The sequence below is a fragment of the Dromaius novaehollandiae genome, chromosome 13 (genome assembly GCF_036370855.1).
Source record: "Dromaius novaehollandiae isolate bDroNov1 chromosome 13, bDroNov1.hap1, whole genome shotgun sequence".
Lineage (NCBI taxonomy): Eukaryota > Metazoa > Chordata > Aves > Casuariiformes > Dromaiidae > Dromaius > Dromaius novaehollandiae.
The window spans coordinates 2,189,319-2,208,873 of record NC_088110.1 but is presented as its reverse complement, the minus strand read 5'-3'; the positions used below and the strand labels follow the sequence as shown (position 1 = coordinate 2,208,873).

At 59.9% G+C, this 19,555-nt stretch overlaps 1 protein-coding gene across 2 annotated transcripts; it reads right to left on the bottom strand.

Moving 5' to 3' along the window:
- Window positions 1-1,179: 1,179 nt before the first annotated feature.
- ADGRG1 (adhesion G protein-coupled receptor G1) lies at window positions 1,180-18,802 on the bottom strand. 2 transcript variants are annotated; one of them, XM_064519372.1, is made up of 14 exons: window positions 18,657-18,802; window positions 9,911-9,998; window positions 8,901-9,326; window positions 8,153-8,276; window positions 7,747-7,894; window positions 6,978-7,106; window positions 6,004-6,120; window positions 5,555-5,600; window positions 4,979-5,079; window positions 4,775-4,890; window positions 3,841-4,115; window positions 3,075-3,186; window positions 2,528-2,796; window positions 1,180-2,337 (listed from the first exon to the last, which is right to left on the bottom strand). In XM_064519372.1, exons 2-14 carry the CDS (start codon window positions 9,951-9,953, stop codon window positions 2,231-2,233), a joined length of 2,013 nt encoding a protein of 670 aa, XP_064375442.1. In that variant the 5' UTR covers window positions 9,954-9,998; window positions 18,657-18,802; the 3' UTR covers window positions 1,180-2,230. The 2 variants fall into 2 exon arrangements, with proteins under 2 accessions (XP_064375442.1, XP_025959830.2); XM_026104045.2 differs by lacking the exon at window positions 18,657-18,802 and adding an exon at window positions 14,328-14,351.
- Between the last annotated feature and the right edge of the window lie 753 nt (window positions 18,803-19,555).

Sequence of the window (19,555 nt, the reverse complement as noted above, 5' to 3'; positions counted from 1 at the left end):
TAGCCGACCACTAGGCTTTCTCCACACCAGCGGGCACAGAAAGCCTGGCCTCAGCCCAGAGCAGAAATAACACCTTCCCCGAGAAGGACTTCCTCCACCGCTACAAGCAACGCTTTTGCCGGCAAAACAGCTCAGACCAGGACAGAGGTGGATTATCCACAAGCAGAAGTGGAGTTTCGCAAAGAAGCTGGCGGGTTAGGAGATTAGATACTTCATTTGCAAGCTGCACATTTAGGAGATCTGGGCTCTGCCGGCAAGCGCAGGCCTGCATCGTGGCTGTGCTCAGCACAGGAGTGAGCAAGAAACCCGCCGGGAGGGATCCTGGCCCTGTGGGATGCTGCAGAGTGAATCCTTCGAGTGGCCTTCCCCTTGCCTGCCCAGCCATAGCCACTGGAGACGATCACAACGGCTTCCTGCCCCTTTGAAAAAATTCCCCCTGCCTCCTTTGTCACTTCATATCTTATCAAAATTGTGCTCCTGGTGCTTTGCTGATAGTGCTGTTATCTGTCAGCCTCGGCAGGATATTGTAGCCTGAGGTTACATAAGCATGTGGGGACCTCGCCAGGCTGGAGAAACGGGCTGCAAGAAACCTCATGAAGTTCAGCAAAGACAAATGCCAAATCCTGCCTCTGGGTGGAAGAACCCCCATGCAGGGGCACAGCGGAGGGCCGAGAAGCAATGGGGACAAGCTGGAACTTGGGAAATTCCCATTAGATACTAGAAAAAAAAATTTCACCGTGAGGGTGGTAAGACACTGGAAGAAGGGCCCAGAGAGGTGGGGAATCTCCATCCTTGGAGAGATTCAGTGCTCGAATGGGCTCGGTGCTGAGTGACCCGCATCGCCATGCCTCCATGCTTCGGTTCCTCTTGCTGTAAGATGCTGCTGTTCGTGCTCCCGGGCGCGCCGAGGATGCCGCCGCCTCGGTCAGCACCAGGCTGGTTGCAGGGAAACTGCGCGACACTGAGAGACCCCAGTTGGATCTGTGGCTCCAAGGAGCCTGGTGAGCCCAGGGTCCAGCCGAGCTCCTGGAGGCTCACCCACACGGACAGCTTACGCACACGCCTCCGGGAGAGGGACCCAGGACAGCCGCCGTCGGAGCAGGAACATTTTTAATGGGCACAGTTCTGACATACAAGTGCATACATTAAACTTCTATACCATATAAAAATACAGAACCATTCAACAAAAAAACAAAAATAGTTTATTTCAGCTGCTAGAGGGTGTCGCGGAGGCAGAGTTATCCAGTCTTTGCTGGGGAAGGACCCTCTCAGTAACCACCACCACCACCACAAGGGGTGAAGATGGGGCCTTTCCCACCCGCTGCCCCATGACAAAAGCAGAGGACAGGCCTGGGCATGACGGAGGAGACCTCAGGAGGCACCAGAGACTCTGTCCTCCGCCTGTTGCCGCAGCCCTCCTTCCCAGCGCAAGCGAGGAGGGCCTGGCCTGTGCCGCACACGTCCTTCCATCCAGCAGCCAGCCCTGTCCCCCCACGGCTCTGCCCCGCGCAGGCGCAGGGAGGGGGCTGCCCGGCCGAGGGCTGCACCACTGCCCTGGCAGGAGCCCAGGCCACGGCACCCATGGCACAGAGCGAAGGAGAGGCAAAGCAGCATCAGCAGGCGCTGGGCACGGGGCAGTGCTTGCCGTGGCCGGGGTGCGCGGGTGCAGCGGGAAGCGGACAGGAGAGCGCAGCCACGGACTGTGCTGGACTCCGCGCGGCCAGACCCCGGGGCGGGTTTCTCTGCGTTCCTAGTAGCCATGTGGGGCAGGTGCAGTAGCAAAGCGTGACGGCTTCGGCTCCCTCCCCGCAGCCGTCCTTGCTGGGAGACCTGGGCCAGCCTGGAGCCGTGCTGGCAAGGGAGCCCCGTGGCGCTGGCAGCACTAGGGCTCAGTCGGGGTGGGTTTAGCTGCTGTTGGGCTGCAGGTTCATACTGTCAGAGCGGCGCTGGGCACGGGGCAGTGCTTGCCGTGGCCGGGGTGCGCGGGTGCAGCGGGAAGCGGACAGGAGAGCGCAGCCACGGACTGTGCTGGACTCCGCGCGGCCAGACCCCGGGGCGGGTTTCTCTGCGTTCCTAGTAGCCATGTGGGGCAGGTGCAGTAGCAAAGCGTGACGGCTTCGGCTCCCTCCCCGCAGCCGTCCTTCTTGCTGGGAGACCTGGGCCAGCCTGGAGCCGTGCTGGCAAGGGAGCCCCGTGGCGCTGGCAGCACTAGGGCTCAGTCGGGGTGGGTTTAGCTGCTGTTGGGCTGCAGGTTCATACTGTCAGAGCTGCTCTGGGAGTCAGGGGACTTTTTTGCCTGCAGCACCATCGTCCAGTACCAGAGGAAGATGAGAAAACCTGGGAGAGGGGTGAGAAAGGGTGGATGAAGAACCCCTTTGAGGCACCAGCAATAATAGATGCAAGAACGAGCTGGCCAGCCTGCCAAGGCCAGGCCCTCTTGTACCTCTCACTGCTGGCCCTGCCAATACCCCACGAATGCCCTAGGGCAGCTTGTGCCTTTCGGGGGAGCCCATCGCCCCAGGCTCACCTTGGAGAGAGTTGATGATGGTGAAGATGTAGAGGGAGACAAGGCGGAAAACGCCAGAGGTGAAGGAAAAGAAGACCAGTGCCCACGGGATGCCCAGCAGGACGCTCAGCCCAAAAAGGGCTAGGACATGCTTGAACTTGTGGCCTTTCTTGTTCTGCCTGAGGATCTCCCGGACCATGGCCCCCAACATGACCGAGTTAAAGAGGAACACCAGGCTGAAGAAACCCAGGTTCACTACGTTGTGGATCAGAGGGCTTGTGATCCAGCATCTAGAGGGTGGAGAAAGGGCAGAAGGTTATGTTTTGCCATCCTACAGGGGCACAAGCAGGACAGGTCAGGGGAAGCTGACATGAAGGTGCCTGGCAAACTCAGCACCCAGCTCAGCTAAACACAGAGAGAGATTCCCCCCCACCTTATGCAAGGTCCCAAAGAAGCCAGCAAAACCACAGCCTGGCAAGCTAAGGAAAGTCAATAGGACACATCAACAGTTCAACCAGCTGGCTTTATCTAAGACCAGGGACCAAGTAACCCATTTCCCATGACTTACATGGTTGCGCTGGTGGATTTGCCACTGATGGATTCATACACTGGAATGGAGAATGGGCCATAGTTCGTCCAGTTAGCAAAGAAGATCAACATCACGCAAAAGAAGGGGAGACCTGGGTATCAAGAACAGAATGAAGCAACAGCCATAATCCTCTGGCCCTCGGACCTACCGGAAGGACTCATTGTCCCTTTCTCCTTGCATAGAGTAAGGAACGGCGTCCTCTCTCCTCAGAGTGAATCAAGGATAGAGCACGCAACAAGGATGCTTGGTGTCAGCCCTAGACAGGGAGTGAGCTGTGTTGCACAGCCCACAGCTGATGGGTCTCCCAGGGTCATAGACACTTAGGCCACAAAAGAGCATGAGATCTTGCTATTGCAGCCTCCTGCCCAAAGCAAGGCAGTGGTACTCCGGTATTTCCTTCACCAAAGTGGCTGTCCTGGATGTTTCTTTTAGAAAGAGAACATCCCATCGCTACTTAAAGACCCCAAGTAGTGGCTGTCACATGCTTCCCTTGCTGCACCACCACAAGGGTGAACTGCCCTTGAAGCTATAGCTCCAGCTTCTCCTCCCAGTCACTAAGTCTTCTGCCTTGACAGAAAGACCCCTCTGCTCTCAGAATCTGCTCCCCTGTATCTACGTCTACATCCCCATCCAGGCACCATATACAGTAAGAAAGACTTCTAGGGGCAGAATCTGAGTCTACCTATGTGTCTCCTACATCCTGTTGCCCCAGGCCTTGGCATATTTCTGCCTCCCCCAAACTCACCCCAGCCCACTAGGCAGAGCTTGAGGAGGAAGTGATTGTGGTAGGCATTGAAGACTTCGATCACAAGCCGGTAGAGGTTGTAGCCCTCAATGCCCATCCACGTCAGGCAGCTCAGGAGAGAGAAGTGCAGAATCAGCCCCCCAAATCTGCAGATTGCCTCACTGCTGGTGGAAGCCAAGAGCTCTGAGATGAGGAAGCTGAGGTCCAGGAGGAAGATGGCGCCCAGCAGGTTCATGTGGATGTGCATGCTTGTGATTTGGTCTCGTTGCTTGCTTCTGGAAAAGTGAAAGGGAGAGATCTCACCACCACGCCTGGCCATTTTCCTCAGCTCAGTGCCCCACAACACCCCAAGGCTCCAGCTGGAGTAACTCACCGCAATCAGAAGAGCAAGGAGACCCTCTGTTAGTGCCAGGGGGCTAAGTGGCCAATCCCGCACATGGCAACAACTGTTATACATACAAATCGAGATCTCTCCAGCTAGCTCTGTATTGCAAATCCAGGGCATGGGGGGAATAGAATGACATATTTTCAGCCTCTCTATCATCCATGTAGGATCAGTGACACTACTTGAGAGAACACCCTCCTGTTCTCCACTGGACCCTTGAAAAGATCTTTGCAGGCCTCTGCTTGCTGGATCCATGATAATAACCAAGCTGATTTTCCAAAGTCACTGAAAACAGTAGATGTTTTAGAGAGACCTCCAGGAGACCTGACAAAGGGAGTTGGTTTCTGGGGAGAAGGATTCAGTGCTTTCTGCAAACCTGGCTCCCTCATCATGTTTATAGCTGGGCCACCAACTGTGTTTGGAAAGCTTGGGCCCATGTAGGTCTAACAGCAAAGGAAAGGATGCACCCACAGAATGATGCACACATGCAGCGTGGGGTCACCTGTCAGACTGCTAACTCATCTCTGCACCCAGACTCCAGGGTCGTACCTGAAGTAGAGGAAGATGATGGTGCAAAGGGATGCCAAAGCTGAGATAAGACAGCCAATGTATGTTATGATACTCAAGTAATCCCTGTGTATATAGGTGATCTCCGGGGAGGACACCTGAGGAGAAGGAGGAACAAGAACCACGGTGAGGGAGAAGTTCAACGGAGGGGAAGGATGCAGAACGCTGCAGGAAAGCAGTACCCACCATCAGTACAGCAAAGTAGGTGAGGTGGTTGCATCTGCAGTCTGTCTGGATATCCCCCTTCACTGTTGTACAACCGTAGCTATTCCAGTTGCCGAAGTTTGCTGCAAGGGAGAGCTTGGTGAGCAGTGGGAATGCAATGGAAAAGTTTTCTGAGCTTCAGAGCAAGGTGTCCATGGCAGGGGAGAGCACAAAGGTGGGGTCCTAGCTGGCGCCATGCAGAGCACACAGCGACAAGAACATATATATATGTAGTACTGCCACCCTCAGAGGCATCAGCACCCACCCCTGGAGAGGGAGAGAGCTGTTAGGTTAGCTATGGAGGGAAAAGCCTGAAATAACCCCCTGGGACATCTTTATAGAGAGCTCCCTGGAATTAGAGAAGAGAAGGGAGGTACAAATGACTTATGGCACTAATAGGAGGTATGTGAAGGTGAGGAGGATATTTTTCTCACTGCTACACACCAGCTGGGTCAACCTTGCTGGTTCCCCATTGCTGGTACCCGCAACAGCAGAATGAGCAAAGACAATGTTCCACTTTACACCCAGATGCAGAAGCTCCCACACCCAGATACTCACTGGTGGTGTCCTCCTGCCAGAAGACACACAGTGGGGTCACATTCCTCTGAAATGACAAAAGCAGGCCCCTGATCAGGACACATCTCTGGGTTTGTCACACAGATGGCAAGTTTGGCAGGGGGAAAGATGGGGCAGGCAGTTAGAAGTTTTCAGGAGACAAACTAACTGGGCCATATCGTGAGTGTGGGCTCAAGACAGAAACCATTCTCTGACACATCTGCGAAGTGGCATCTCCTGGACAGGAGCAAGCAGAGCCCCAGAGAGAGTACAAGAGGAAAACGTGGTTGTGGTACAGCCCCATAACACCCAGTAGATTTTACTAGCAGGCTGAGGACATGGACATGGACCTGCTGAATTGTGACCACACTCTGAGCTGGCAGGGTCTGAGCCCTTCTTGCACCTCTATTCCTGGAGGGGTCAGGTTTAATGAGGCTCTTTCCTCCACCTACCGGCAGCTGGTTGTGAAAGAAAGTGAGGACCACGGGGTCGAAGAGGTCGGCCACTACTGTGTCCACCAGGGAGATGCCAACCACCTTGCCACCCAGGACACGACTGTTGTTTTCATCCTGCGGGAGAAGAGGAGGAGATGGTGGCAACACGGGAAGGGAGAGCTGCCAGGCATGAAGGTAGTGGGAGTTCCCAGAAACCCAAAGACAGAGGTCCCGTGCCTCTTCCTCTGTCATGTCTCCACCTCACACTTGCAGGGCCCAGGCCTCTCTCCTGGATCAGGGGCTCCCGTGGTAGGACTGAGGTCCACATGGCAGCAGTATCTATTTAAGCACAGATGTCTGCACTCCTGCTCACTCCTTCTAGTTGCCTCAAGGAGAGGCAAAAGCACTTCCACATTGTGATCATCTATCTCAACCATGGGCAAATGTTTAAAACACAACCCCTCTCCCCACACGTGCTAGGTCTTTTCTGTCAACTATAAAGCAAAGTGAGATAAATGCCACCCCGGCAACAGCGCTGGCACTGTGTCTCCTTTTCCCTGCACTGTTCCTCCATGACTTAGGGACTGGCTTCAGTCAAGCACGTCCCAGCCAGCAGTTAGTTTTAAACAGTCTGCCCCCATGGTGCCCTGTGGTTGTGTTCAGCTCAGCATCTTTGCAGCACCTTCTCCAAGTGAGCGGCTGCCCACCTGGCTTGGGTGCCACAGGTTTAACCTGTTTGGGGCTGGCTGAAGATCACAGAGGGCTGCAGAAGGAGCAGAGGTAAAGGCAAAGCCTGGCTGAACTGGAGGCAATGTTACAGGGTGCAGTTCTGCCAAGAGTGGCCAGGCAAGGCTAGCAAAGAGCCCGGGAGAAGGATGCTCTGCACTTATTTGTAAGAGCAGTTCCTGCTCCAGCTGGCTGTGTGCTGCCCTGTACAACCAACCCCTCCTTGCATGGCAGAGACACCTCACCATGCCATACCCGGCCATTACCTGGAACATGGTCTGGCTGTTGATGTCCATGAGGAGCACCCTGTGCTCCGCCACCTCCTCCCTGTCCTTCACCTTCATGAACAGGCTGCTTGGCAGGTCCACTGTGAACCCATGGACCTCTCTGCCCTCCTGCAACAAGAAATCCGTCAGAGAAGACAGATTGGGAGGGTGTCTGAGAACGCAGGAGGGCTGAGATTGCCAGGGCAGGCTGCACAGGAGCTAGGGCATCAGCTGGCACAGCATGGCCAGGGAACTCCTGCTGCTCTGCGCCAGCTGGGGAGCCGGGCAGTGCCCGACTGCGGCTCCCTGCCCCATGCGCAGTCCACGCAGAGGCTGCGGAGCAAAGGAGAAGGGATCCCTGGACTGCAGTCCTGTCCCCTGACATGGCCCTTCCTCCTGTCCCAGCCGTAGCCTTCCCAGCCGCTTGAGAAGAGGGGACACCTCTCTGCCCCTCTCTGCTGCTCTCTTCTGCCAACCCCTTCCCAGCAAGGCCCTGGGAGGGGACAGTGAGGTGTTTCCCAGAGGTTACAAGTCAGAACGTCAGAGCATCATTATAGCCTCTTGCCACCTTCCAAAAAGGGCCAAGAACAAGGAGGGCTCCGGCAAGTGCCTTCATCAAAGCTCTCGCAACAGCTGTGCTGGGCCGCGGGGTCACAGCTGCTGCTCCTCGCCCTGAGGAGCTCTCGGCTGGCAGGACTCTCCTCCCCAGCTCCGGAGCTGTGCTTTCATCCCTGCACGCTCCGCTGCTCAGCTCCCAGCCCGAACTCACCTCTCTCTGGGAAGCAAAGGCCACGTCCTGAGGAGCTCGACCAGGTTCAATCTTCAGGACAGTTGCATGCATGGCAGCCTGCCCAAAGGTCCGGTTCTGCCCTTCAAACTCCACCTTGGCCAGCTTCTTCTCAAACTCCTGCAGTTTGCTGTTGGAGAAAAGCAGGGCACAGAGTGAGTGGGAGACAGCAGGCACCGGTTCTGCTCCGAAGGCCTCCATTATCCGGCCAGGAATAAGGGATGTGCAAATACTCTGGCACCATGGGCAGGCTCAATAAATACCCTCTGCTTTAATAAAGTCATTGCCTGGCCTTCACCAGGGCCCCAGCGGGCTGCATCGGGCTGGCCGGTGAGAGGCCGTGAGCCAGATGAGGAGGGTTTGGGAATGGCTTGAGCCAGGAACTCACTTGCGAAAGGTCCTGTGCACAGGGACATCCGCAGCTGCCGCAGGGGCCTGCACCATGAGGCTGTCCAAGTCGGTTAGCTCCTTTTCCACATCTTGCTCCCAGACGGGCATGTTTTCTGGAGAGGCTGGTAGGCATGCAAAAGGAAACACCGTGGGCAAAGCGGGCAGAGCCAGCTTCCTCCACACCCCGAGCCACCCTTGGGCTGTGGGCTGACTCCCCAGGGGACGGAGCCCTAGCAGACCGCAGGGAGCAGAAAGCAGAGGGTTTCAGTGTGGCCCTCAGGATCTGTACCCGGAAGAGCAACCAGAGACTAGGACCCAGTGGGCTTCTCCTGGTCACCTTGGGCAGCCAGAACAAGCAGCTGGAGCTTGGCTGCAGCAGAGGATATTGAGGCCAGGCTGCCTAAGCTTAACTAGGTGTCTAGCAGTGCAGACGGGAGCCTTGGAGATCTCTGCAAGGCACACAAGTCCCCTGGATTTTGGTGGGCCAAGGCACTTCTGAAAATCTGAGTAATCTTCTGTCTTCATCTTTAGGAACCTGCTTACCCAGGGAAATGTGGGTATCAGGGGCTGCCTCTAGGTTGCTTCAAGCAAAATTACTCCTACCACTTGTCAACCCTGAGCAGTGTCCTTAGACCGCTGTGCTACAACAAATTATCAGCACAACAGAGTAGTTCTGCTGAAGGGTAGAGTGGGTTGGGGATGAAATGAACTCTTCTTTCATTAAAATAACATTGAATTGTCTTTACCACGGAAGAAGTAATCAGATGAACTGTCAAGGCAGGTGTTCTTCTGGCCCTTCAAAATATAGGACACATTCAAGATAGCGCTGCTGTTCTTTCCAGTCTTCTGATTTTCTTTGCCCCAGAGCATGCTACCAGACAGGTCTTTTCCCAGGAGAAAGTTCTGCTTTCCGTAAGCAAGTTTGAGGGTCTTGTTGGGCTTGAACCAGTAGACGCAGAAGCGGTACCTGCCCAAAGTCGGAGGCAAGCTGTACTTGTAATATGAGTTTCTCCGGTCTGGAGAAAAAGGCATTTTTATTATCAGCGCCTGGGCCGTGTTCTCAATGGAGATGGTGGCAGGGCCATGCTCGTAGATGACAGAGCTGTTCTCAGTTTGGTTTCGTTCACCACAGAAGCGGAAGTCCTCTTCTTGGCGGCTGCTCTCCCACATCCCTGCATTGCACAAACACAGGGAAACATTCATCTCAGCCAGAGGGGCTCCAGGGTCCGGGACGGTCACCCCCCAACAAACCAACTGCTGCCGCATCGGCAGTCACGTGTGTTACGACTCTGCCACCCCGCTGGCCCAGGCTTTCCCCCAAACATGCATGACCCCATCCTTGGCTGACACGAGTGACTTAAGCCAGCTCAGTGACTTGGCCACGGTTACGCTCGGAGGTTTCACGGGTGAGTCGAGGCTCCTCAGGACACAGGACCTCCCCTCTCTCTCTGGGCCCCAACCTCTGCCAGATGCAGGTCCCTGGGGCTGATAGAGCCTGATAAAGAAACAGAGTTCTCCATCTCCATGGCATCTCTGGAAAGGACCAGAGCACCTCCAAGCCCCTGCCCTGGAGACCTCAATGGACCAGGAGCAAGAGGGGAACTCAAACTTTCAAACAAGCCCACGAGACATTTCTAGAAACCACGTTGCAAATAACTCTGGGTAACCCTTAGCCCTCCCATTCTGGAGCTGCCAATTACTTCCAGCAGCCCAAATCTGGCCAGCCCAGGGCAGGACATGGCTTGGGGCAGCCTACCTGGGAGCAGGGAGAGAAGGAGCAGAAGGAAGAGTTGCATCATGGATGGCTCTCTCCACTTTGGGTGCCTCCGAGGAGAAAGCGTCACCTAGAAGGTCACAAAGAAAAGGAGCCATGTGAATAATTTGGGATGCCAGGAGTATCGCCCGCAGCTGCGCTGTAGGGTCAGGGGACGGAGAGCAAAGCCCAGCTGCTGCTCAGGTGGGAAAGCAAAAGTGCCGTGCTCGCCTTTCGTGCCCTAGAAGGGGTTATCGCCCAGGTCCTGCAGGAACAGCTCCCTGGTGCCGTTGCCACCAAGAAGAGCCATGGGCACCAGGACACCCAGCACAGCTGGAAGGACTTCAGGTGTGAGGGAGCCCGATCCTTGTGCCCTTAGCGCGGAGATGGTGCCTCACCATGCCCTGCATGCACCCCAACCACTAACAACTCAGCGCAGCACGGGATCCCTGCTGCTCTTGCTGTTTCAGCTCTCGGTTCATTTGCTGGCTTGTTATCACGGGTGGTAGGAACAGAAGGAAATGGTGGTTTCCTACTTTGCCAGGCCTAGATTTATTTTCGCTGGTGCTTTCAGCCCCTAGAGATTAGCTGAGGGGCTGGTCATGTTGCCAGCCACTTTGTGGCCAGCAAATAGGGCTGCACTGACAGATAAATCCTGAGCCGTCAGGCCAGCAGAAACGAAGATGGAGCAAGATCCAGAGGAATAACCGGCTCTGGGTCCCCTGTTTGCAAAGTCAACCATTTGCTCCTGCAGCGTAAAAGCACAGCTGCTGAGAACGTGGCTCAGGCCAGCTCAATTCACCTCAGACATCACCGGCTGCTGGTCACTGCCAGGTCTGGCCTGGACTGCGGGTGAAATGAGCTGCCTGGGCACAGGTCCCACGGAAGGGGCAGCCCTGTGGCTGTGTTACACGAACGGGATGGCCTGAGGGAACAGTCCCTTTGCAGCCTTAGAGAAAGAAAATAAAAAGCCACCCGTGCATCGCAGAACCGCAGTGCCCACCTGGGGCCACACATCCCACGTGCCTAGGGGTCTGCCCCACAGGGCCACCCCGGCAGGGGCAGTGGGGCACATGGGCCACCACCAGTGGTGCTCACCAGAGCTGGGTGCAATCCCACTCCGGTTCAGGAGAGGGAAGCAGAGCGTGGGAACGCGCTGGCTGCCACACGGGTCATGCAGATGGGAATGTGCCCCTGGCCAGGCTTCAGGGGACCAGTGGCCGTATCCCAGCACCTGCCGCCACGACTGACAGCCGCTTCCACCCCATGTGCTTCCTCCCCACAAGGGTTTTCGCTCCTTTGAGGCATCCTGGCCCAGCCCCTGCAACTCGCGCTCCCGCTTGCCCTATGCTGAGGCCTCCACAGTCCCGGGGCCAGGGAAGGCAGCCTGGGGCTACTGCTCCGCGCGGACATCAGCTGAGCGACCGCCGGGACGCAGGGCTGATGGCTCCTTCCCTTGCCCCGTCCTCTGACACAGCCCCGTCTTGCAGCAGGAGCCCCGGGGCCCACCGAGCAGCTCCTTCCCACGCTCAGCTTCCTCGCCCGGCCCCGATGGCGGATGGGGCTCTGCAGCCTTCCTCCGCTCCCCGCTCGTGGCCTAAAACTGCAGTCACTTGGTCGCAGTGTGGTCACACGCTCACAGCGTGAGTCAGCCATGCCTCTACCCGCAGCGCTGCGGCGTTGGCCCCGCCCAGGGGGAGGGGGAGCCGGGCAGAAGCTGTCCAAGCAGCGGATCCAAGAGCGGAGATCCCGGCTGTCAGCCGGGCTGCAGTCCTGGGCGCTCCTCCCTGCCACCCTGCTGGGCTCGCGCTGCAGCACTGGATCCCCTCGGACCAGCAGAAATTCTCTAACAAGCTTTTACGCGAGGTTATTAAAGACACTAAGTCACCAAAGGGTTGCAGGAAAGGCCTCAGGAGTGGGAACCTAAGACAAAAGTAGTACGAGATGGGTTTAAACCAAATAAAATAAGGACTTCTGCATGCAGACAGGGAATTCCAGCAATCCACGGAGGCGGCGGAGGCGAGGGTCAAAAAGGGACCAGGCACATTCATGGAGAGCAGGTCCATAAACAGATGCGGAAAGGATGCACCCATGGACGTCGCCCGTCCAGCAATGCTGGGGGTGGGGGAATAAGAGGGAAACGCTTGGCAGAAATCGGCCAGGCACATGTGCTCTCCCGAAATAGCATCCCCTAACGCCACTGGCGGGGACGGGGGATGGACCTGATGTTCATTCTTACAGCTAAAGTCATTCCAGCCATGCGGAAATTGGCTTTCCCGGGCTCTCCCTGCCCTGGTGTCAGTCTGAGCAGCCCCGAACAAGCCCTTCTGCCGCAGCGTCACCCCACCGCGGCCTCGGTGATGCTGACACAGCAAGTGCGGCTGCCGAAACCCCCTTTCTGCCCCCAGCCCAGCTGCACCCGCCACCGCGGGGCCCTTGCACGGATGTTTACAGCAAGCCGTGGTCTCCCCGCAGAGCAGCGGCAGGGTCCGAGGGCCACGGGGATGCAGCTACCAATCTCCGCTTGCCTCCCCCTCTTGCACGCGAGTCCCCCCTCTCCGCAGCTCCCAAACTGCACGGGCACCCACAAAAGCACAGATGAGGACTGTGACGACTGGGTGACTCCTGGGCCACCCCCGTGCAAAAGGTGCAGAGCGGATGCCTGGAAGGGTCTGGGCGCCAGGAGGGGACGGTCCGGGAGGGGACGGTCCGGGAGGGGACGGCCCCTGGCACCCCGCACATGTGAGTGCAGGAGCTGCAGGCTGCAGGGCAGCCCCGGGGAGTGGGATGCTGGGGGACAGAGCAGGCAGGAGGGACCTCGGTGACGAGGCCAGGCGCCCCGCTCCGAGGCATCCTCGCCACAGGAGACAGGACCGCTTGGGCGGATGGTGTCACTCTGCCCCAGAGCCTCACGCAGTGCTGGGAGCCCGAAGATGCTAACGGACCCATGTGCCCCAGCTAACCACACGCTTCTCACCCTCGGGCTCTCCCATCTCGCTTTGCCCCGTCCCCAGGACCACCCTGTTAACCACAGCTCCGTGTCAGCTAGGCCATCTGCCAGCTCTAGAAACATCTCACTCTTTCCTCGCCGCGGTTTCAGCCTCCCTCAACACAGCGATAGCTGCCAGCCGAGGCTGCCTGGGACACAACGCCTGAACCTGGCCGCTCAGCAATGCTTTGGGAAAGCTGCCTGGTGAGAAACATCACTCGTGTTGGTCTTGACAGCACCAGCACCCAGGAAAAGCACTTTGTCACAAACCCCAGGTGGGGAAGTCTGGACTGAAAATGGCCAACATCTGGAAAATGGAGCGGATCGTGTAAAGACCCGCTCCCCCAGGACCCCATCAGCAGCAAACAGCGTAATGCAACCCGCGAGAGCCTCCGACGGAGCCTCCCGGCAGTGGAAAAGCACCACACAAGGGCTGGATGGGCCGGTCAGGCTGAACGGGGCGTTCTTGCACCCTGCAACGCTTAGTGATGCTCAAAGCCAAGCTAGCACCGGGGCTGTGTCGTGCTCCCACGTCGCTCTCAAAACTGTCCCGGCTGAAGGCATCCACGTTGTCAGAAAGCGGCTTACCGCCGCGTCAAGAGGAGCTTCCTCGTCCCCACGCGTGCTCGCTACAGCACCGCCACGGCTGCTCGCCGCCTTCGCGGGTGGAGCAGGAGGAAGTTTTGCCGGTCAGCTCAGCTCCACGGCCACATCCTGCACCCGCGCATCGCCTGCCGGAGCTGCTCTGCAGCAGCCCGGCCCTGGGAAGACCCCGCTCGTCTTCCCTCCCCGTCTGCTCCGGGTAGCAATTTGCCACCCCGGGAAGATGGGGGCGTCGGGTTGCAAATCAGCCGGCTGCCGTGGGAGCAAAAAATAAATAAAAGCTGGCTTGCAGCGAAGCGGCACGGCAGGGAAGGGGCTGAGGATCAGAAAGCTCCAGCCGTCACCAAAAGCTCGCCCCGGAGCAGAAATCCCCGCGGAGGGGCAGCCGGTATTTCCCCTCCGAACCAAACGGCCCTGCTCGCCCAGATGCAACGTGCTGGTCGGTTGCTTGCTGCTTCCTGAGCCGAACAATAGCTGCGATAAAATCCCCTGAAAGGGCGTTTCAACGGGACAACTCCATTCCTATCGGCACCCGCAAAAGGCCGGGCCGGAAAGGGCCCGGGAGGCGGCGAGCCGGGGCTGCCCGGCGCTGGGGGCCTGGGGGGAGGCTGTGCCCCCGCTGCCACCGGCCCCGCGGGGCTGTGACGTGCCAGCTCCTTGAGCGAGCGCCCAGCGCAATTTCCCTGCCCGCCCAAGGACGCTCGGGGGACACCACGCTCCGGTACCCCCATGGTTCCCCCCACGCGGCTCCGCGCGATGCCTGAGCCAGCCCGGCACCCCGGCGCTCCCCGGGAGCCTTCCTCGGGCTAAGCCCATCCTCTGCCTCACCTGCCCCATGCCGGCTATGGTCCCCAGCTGCGCCGACAAGGCCATCCCCTCTCCCAGGAGCTCTCCCATTCTTAGAAACCCCTACGTCCACTAAACCTGGAGGCAAGTGGAAAAAAAAGGCAGCATTTATTACTACCAAGAAATGTGCTTGCGGTCCGGGTCACTTAGCGCCAGGTATTTGAACGCTTGGAGGCTGCACAGGCACGCGGGCTTCTCACATGACGGGTTTTTTTCCCAAGGAGAAAGGAAGGTGTTCTCATATCTTAAACAAACACCGGAAACGAGGAGACCTGGGAGCTTATCGCTCGCTTTTGCTTCGAGGGTGTTTTTTTTTTCAGGGCTCTGTGCCTCGATGCTCCCGTTGCCTAGATAACGATGAGCATGGCTCCTCCCCTGCAGCTGCGTTACCCAGGCGGGGAGGGAGGCCCGATCTCAGGAGGCAGAGGGGGAAACGGAGGCAAGAAGAGACCAGCAACCCCGAACGCCCACGAAGCGCTTTCGGGCCGGGGGTTGCAGCTGCGAGAGGGAGCAGGCGTCCCTCGGCCGGGAAGGGCTGCCGGCGAGCGCCCCGGGCTCCGTCACCGCTCAGCCCTCCCGCGCTCCCCCTCACAGTGTGCCCTTGTCCTCGGTCACACGTCCGCGAGGAAGCCGGGGAAACGCCTGTTATTCACCGCCTCGGCATTCGAGCACTTCCCGGCACCGGTGGCCGTCAGGCACGCGCTGGGCCGCCGGGGTCCGGACCCCCGGCGCGTTGGCGGATGCCCGCGGCACTGAATCAGCAGCTGCGCCGGGCTGAAAGTCCGGCGGGCACCAGGCGTCCACCGCGGGCTGCGATTCAGCGTTTCGGTTTGCAGCCGACGCGGGTTGGCCCCGTGCCCCCCAGCTCGGGGCTGGGCACGGCACACAGCGCTCCGCTTTGCTGGGCACGGGCTGAATTTTGCAGACAGGACAAAAAAAAAAAAAAGATAAAAACTCCCACGGGTCCAGACTAAGTTCTTTCCAGGTCTTCTGTCCTTGACGGGCTGCTAGTAAACATCTCCTCCGGAGAAAGACGAGAGGGAGTCTCGCCGATAGCTGACGGGGAGGACGCCGGGGGAGGACGGCACGGCTGGACAGCTGCTATCCGAGGCTCTGGAGGCAGCGGCTTTGCTTAGGGCCCTATTTCGACCGTCCAAAATTACATTTCCATTTCCTACAAAACACCGCGGCTGCAGACACCTCAGCTAACTAAACCAACTAGCACCACCTCACTTCCTCCGTAGTGCAGGGAAACGCACAGCACCTCACTCGATGGCATGCAAAGCCCGCGGCTTTGGCAACTGCTATAAATGGGCTCCAGAGGGGCAGGTGTGTTTGCAACGATTTGAGGCTCGCTGGATCTCGGAGGAGTGGCTCGCGTCTCCCAAGGGCTGCGTTGCTGATGCAGCAGGGGTGGCCGGGCCAGGCCGCAAGGCAGGTAGCGTAAAGTTTGGGGGTTGCAGCATCCCAGCTGTGAAATGGGAACCAGCACCAGCATGGACCTGCTGGGGTGCAGGCACAGGTCAGTGGGCTGGAAAAAAAGCCTTTCTATATGCAGCCAGGCGTACGTTCCTCCTCACCTGTGCCAGATCCCGCCTGAACGCACCGTCCAGGTCAGAGCAAAGCAAGGGCACTTCCTCCAGGTCTCTTCCCTGGCTGCATGAAGCAGCTCTGCATCACTTCCCAGTCTCATGGGTGCCAGTGAAGGGACATTTAGGGTAGTACAAAGCAGAGCAGCCCAGAACGGCTCCAGACTGGGCTCCGAGGATTTTCATTTGGGGCTCTGGAAGCTTTGAGCCTGGCAGCAAAACTGGCGCCGCGCAAGGTTTACGGGGGCTGGGGTAAAGCAGGCTGCCGGGCTGTTCCCACTGCAAAAAGGCCAGGCACAGCCGGGCGACGGCTGCAGCGTCTCCGCGAAAGCAAAGCTCCTGGGAGCACCAAAAACCTGCGCAGCACCGAGCGGCCGAGAGCCCGAGCAGGGGTAGCCGGCCCCCACCCGGGTTTTACGTGCCACATCTCCCTTGTCCTTCTGCAAGTTTCCTCCTGCTCCAGGGCCTTTCACTAGTCTGGTGCTGGGGGAGTCTGTCACTGATTAATACCTCCATTAAATATTACCGCCCAGCCTGGAGGGGGTCAGCGTGTGCCCTCGCTGAACGCCCGCTCCTGCGCGGCCTGGGCTCTCGGCATGCCTTGCCCTCCCCGCTCCGCGTTTCCCTCCCGTCGGGGCTGAGCAGCCAGGTAAGAGGCAGCGGGGGCCAAACCCCCTCCAGGTCGCTGCCAAACCCCAGCTGTTGGGGAGCTGATGGGAAAAGGGTTGGCGGGTCCAAGCGCTCCTGAAAAACAGGTGCCGGCAAGCTGTTGCCCAGCTGGTACCGCGTCAGCGGGGGCTCGGCACGGCCGTCTGTCCTCCACCGGGCCGTGGCCCACGCGAGTTTAGCTCCCAGCCCGGAGGAGCCGTGCCGCTCGAACGCCCGCTGGCACTGCCGAAAGGTGCGGGCGCTGCCAGCCCCGGGGTGCCCCGTCCCAGCAGCACACAGTTGTTTGCAAACCTGTTGCTCTCCGAAGAGCAGCCCCCAGGCTGCAGGATTAAGAGCTGGATTGCAATCAACTATGCAACATTTTTTTAGGCCTTGGCGTGACTCACACAGGAGCTGCAAACGCCGCTGCGGCACAGCAAAACCTGCCGTGCCTGGGATCGCGGTCAGGACCGCACTTCAAGGATTGCTCAAGGCCCAGCCTCTCTCTCCTGGGCTCACTTTCCAAAACCAGGTCTAGGTGCCAGCTCCTGGTGGAGTCTGAAGTAGGGTACCCAAGGGTACCGAAGGCCTCAGACCATGAAATGAGCTCTGGCTGCGTTCCCTGCTGAACAGCGATTCAGACTCGCTGCCAAGGGGTTATTCCAGGAGACTTAATTCCAGTTCTCCGGCTGGTGTCTCTGGGTTTCGGCTGGTCTCGCTGGCTTCAAGTTCAGCCAGCTTGGAGACGGCGAGCACCCTAAACCAGCTCTGCGCCCTGCACACCCCGGCGGCGTGCCAGAACCGGCAGAAGCATATTGAAATTTCTCATGAGGAATCCCCCGGCAGGCACTTTTGGGGAGAGAAATCACCTTGTTGAGACAAGCCTGCCGTCCCGGGGGGACGCTGCAGCCTCTGCACGGAAGCAAGCGCTGACCGACGTGGCGGTTGCCCCGAGGTGGGTTGGGGTGGGAAGCGGCCACACGCGCTGCGCTGCGGTGGGGTGCTTTGCAGCACTCAGCTGTGCTGGAGGGAGCAGCCGGGAGCAGCTGGCCCCAGCGAGGCGCAGGGGGGATTCGCGACTTCCCGGCCCTGGAATTCAGCCTGGCTCCGGGGGCAGAGGAGACGGGCGCTGGGGCAGGCGAGGGAGAGCCCGATTTAGCAAGGAGAGGAACAGCCCGTAGGGATGGGCTAGCCGGCACACAGAGACGGAGGCTTCAACGCAGAATTTGCACCTCAATCTTGACTAGTGCAGCCCAGCGGGGAGACCCCCGTCTGCCTCTGCCCGGACAGAGACGTGCCACGCTCTCAGCTCAGGCGCACGGATGGGAAAAGTCCCGTCACAAGCCTGGACCACAGGACACCCCAAAGCCTCCTGTCTGTCCCCGCTTAGCTGCATCCAGACAGGCTGGGCAGGGCTCTCTGCTCCCTGCCCACCGGGCAACCTGTCACCCCGCGGTGCTTCCCAGTGGCACCAGTCCCAGTGGTGACGGATTCCCGGTTCCAGTGGGTGACGGATTCCCGGTCCCAGTGGGTGACGGATTCCCAGAGTCGCATGGGCCTGCGGCTGGGGAGTGCCGCTGCTCGGGCGCCGGAGCCCTGCCCAGCGCTGCCCTCCCGGCTGCGGGGATGAGGACCCCGTGGGGACAGCCGGGGACGAGCGGTGCCGGCTCCCTGCCCACACCCCAAACGCACAGAGAGCCGGAGACCCCGCAGCATCCCCTCCCCGTGTTCCCAGCGAGGGGGTGCCGGAGGGCACCCCGCCACCGCGGCCCCGGGCATCCCCCAGGGCGAGCGCACCTGCTGCGCCCTGCGGCCGGCCCTCCCGCTGCCCGAGCCCTGCCGGCCCCGCCGCCGCCGCCGACCCCCCCGCCGCCGACCCCCCCGCGGCCGCCCAGCCCTCCCGCCGCCGCTCGCTGCCCCAGCGCTCCGGCTCCGCGGCCCCCCCGCTCCCCGGCCCGCTGCGCCCTCGCAGCCCCCCCGCAGCCTCCCCGCGCCTCTCCCGTGCCCAGCCGCCCCCCGAGCCCTTCCCCTCCGTGCCGCCGCGCGGCTCCGCCGCTCCCCGCGCCTCGGGTACCTGTGCCGGCGCCGGGCTGCGACCGGGGCGGCGGGAGCGGAGCGGAGCCCGCGGCGGACGGGAGCGGTGCGGTGCGGAGGGGCGCGGCGGGGCTCGGTGCTCCGCCCCCGCCCCCCGGCGGGCGGTGACTCAGCGGGGCGGGACTCGGGCGGGCAGCGCTGCACCGGCTCCGCCGAGACCCTCCAGCATCGCGGCCGGGGGCGGCAGTGGCCCCCCGGCCCCGGCCCCAGCACCTGCCCGACCCGACCCGACCCGACCCGGCTCAGCCCGGCTCGGCTCCGCTCGGCTGTGCCCTGCTCAGCCCGGCTCCGCTCGGCTCGGTTCTGTCCAGTCCTACTGAGCCCGGCTTGCCCCAGCTCGGCTCTGCCCAGCTCTGTGCTGCCCGGCTCTGCCCGGTGCCCGCACTGCTGCCTCGGGGCTGGGGATGGAGCCGGCCCAGGCACAGCGCCGAGGGGCTCTGCAGCCGCCCTGCTGCCTTACCCGGCCCCGCTGCCCTCTGGCTTAGTGGGGTGCGGGGGCACCGGCCGCAAGGGGAACCGGTAACGGGAGGTGGCACAGAAATCCAGGGTGCCCCAGGACCCGGGGAGGACGGGCTGAGAGCGAGGGCCAGCTCCAGGGTATTTCCAGTTCAGCCGATACCGCACAGGAGCCTGGCAAGTGTTCAGGGCAGGAAAGGAGTTGTTTGGTTGGCAAGCTGCGCAGCCTGGCTGCAGAAAAGGCTTAAAAATAAGTTAATAGAAAAGAAGCCAGAACAGAGTGTCCCCACGAACATTATCCTTGTCCCCTGCAGGAAATGAAGGAGACGGAGCAGCAGGGCAAAGAGCAGCAACCTGCGCCGCCGGGCCGGTTCGCTCGGGGGCCGAACCATGCGGAGAGCTGGGGGCAGAGGGGGGCCGGTG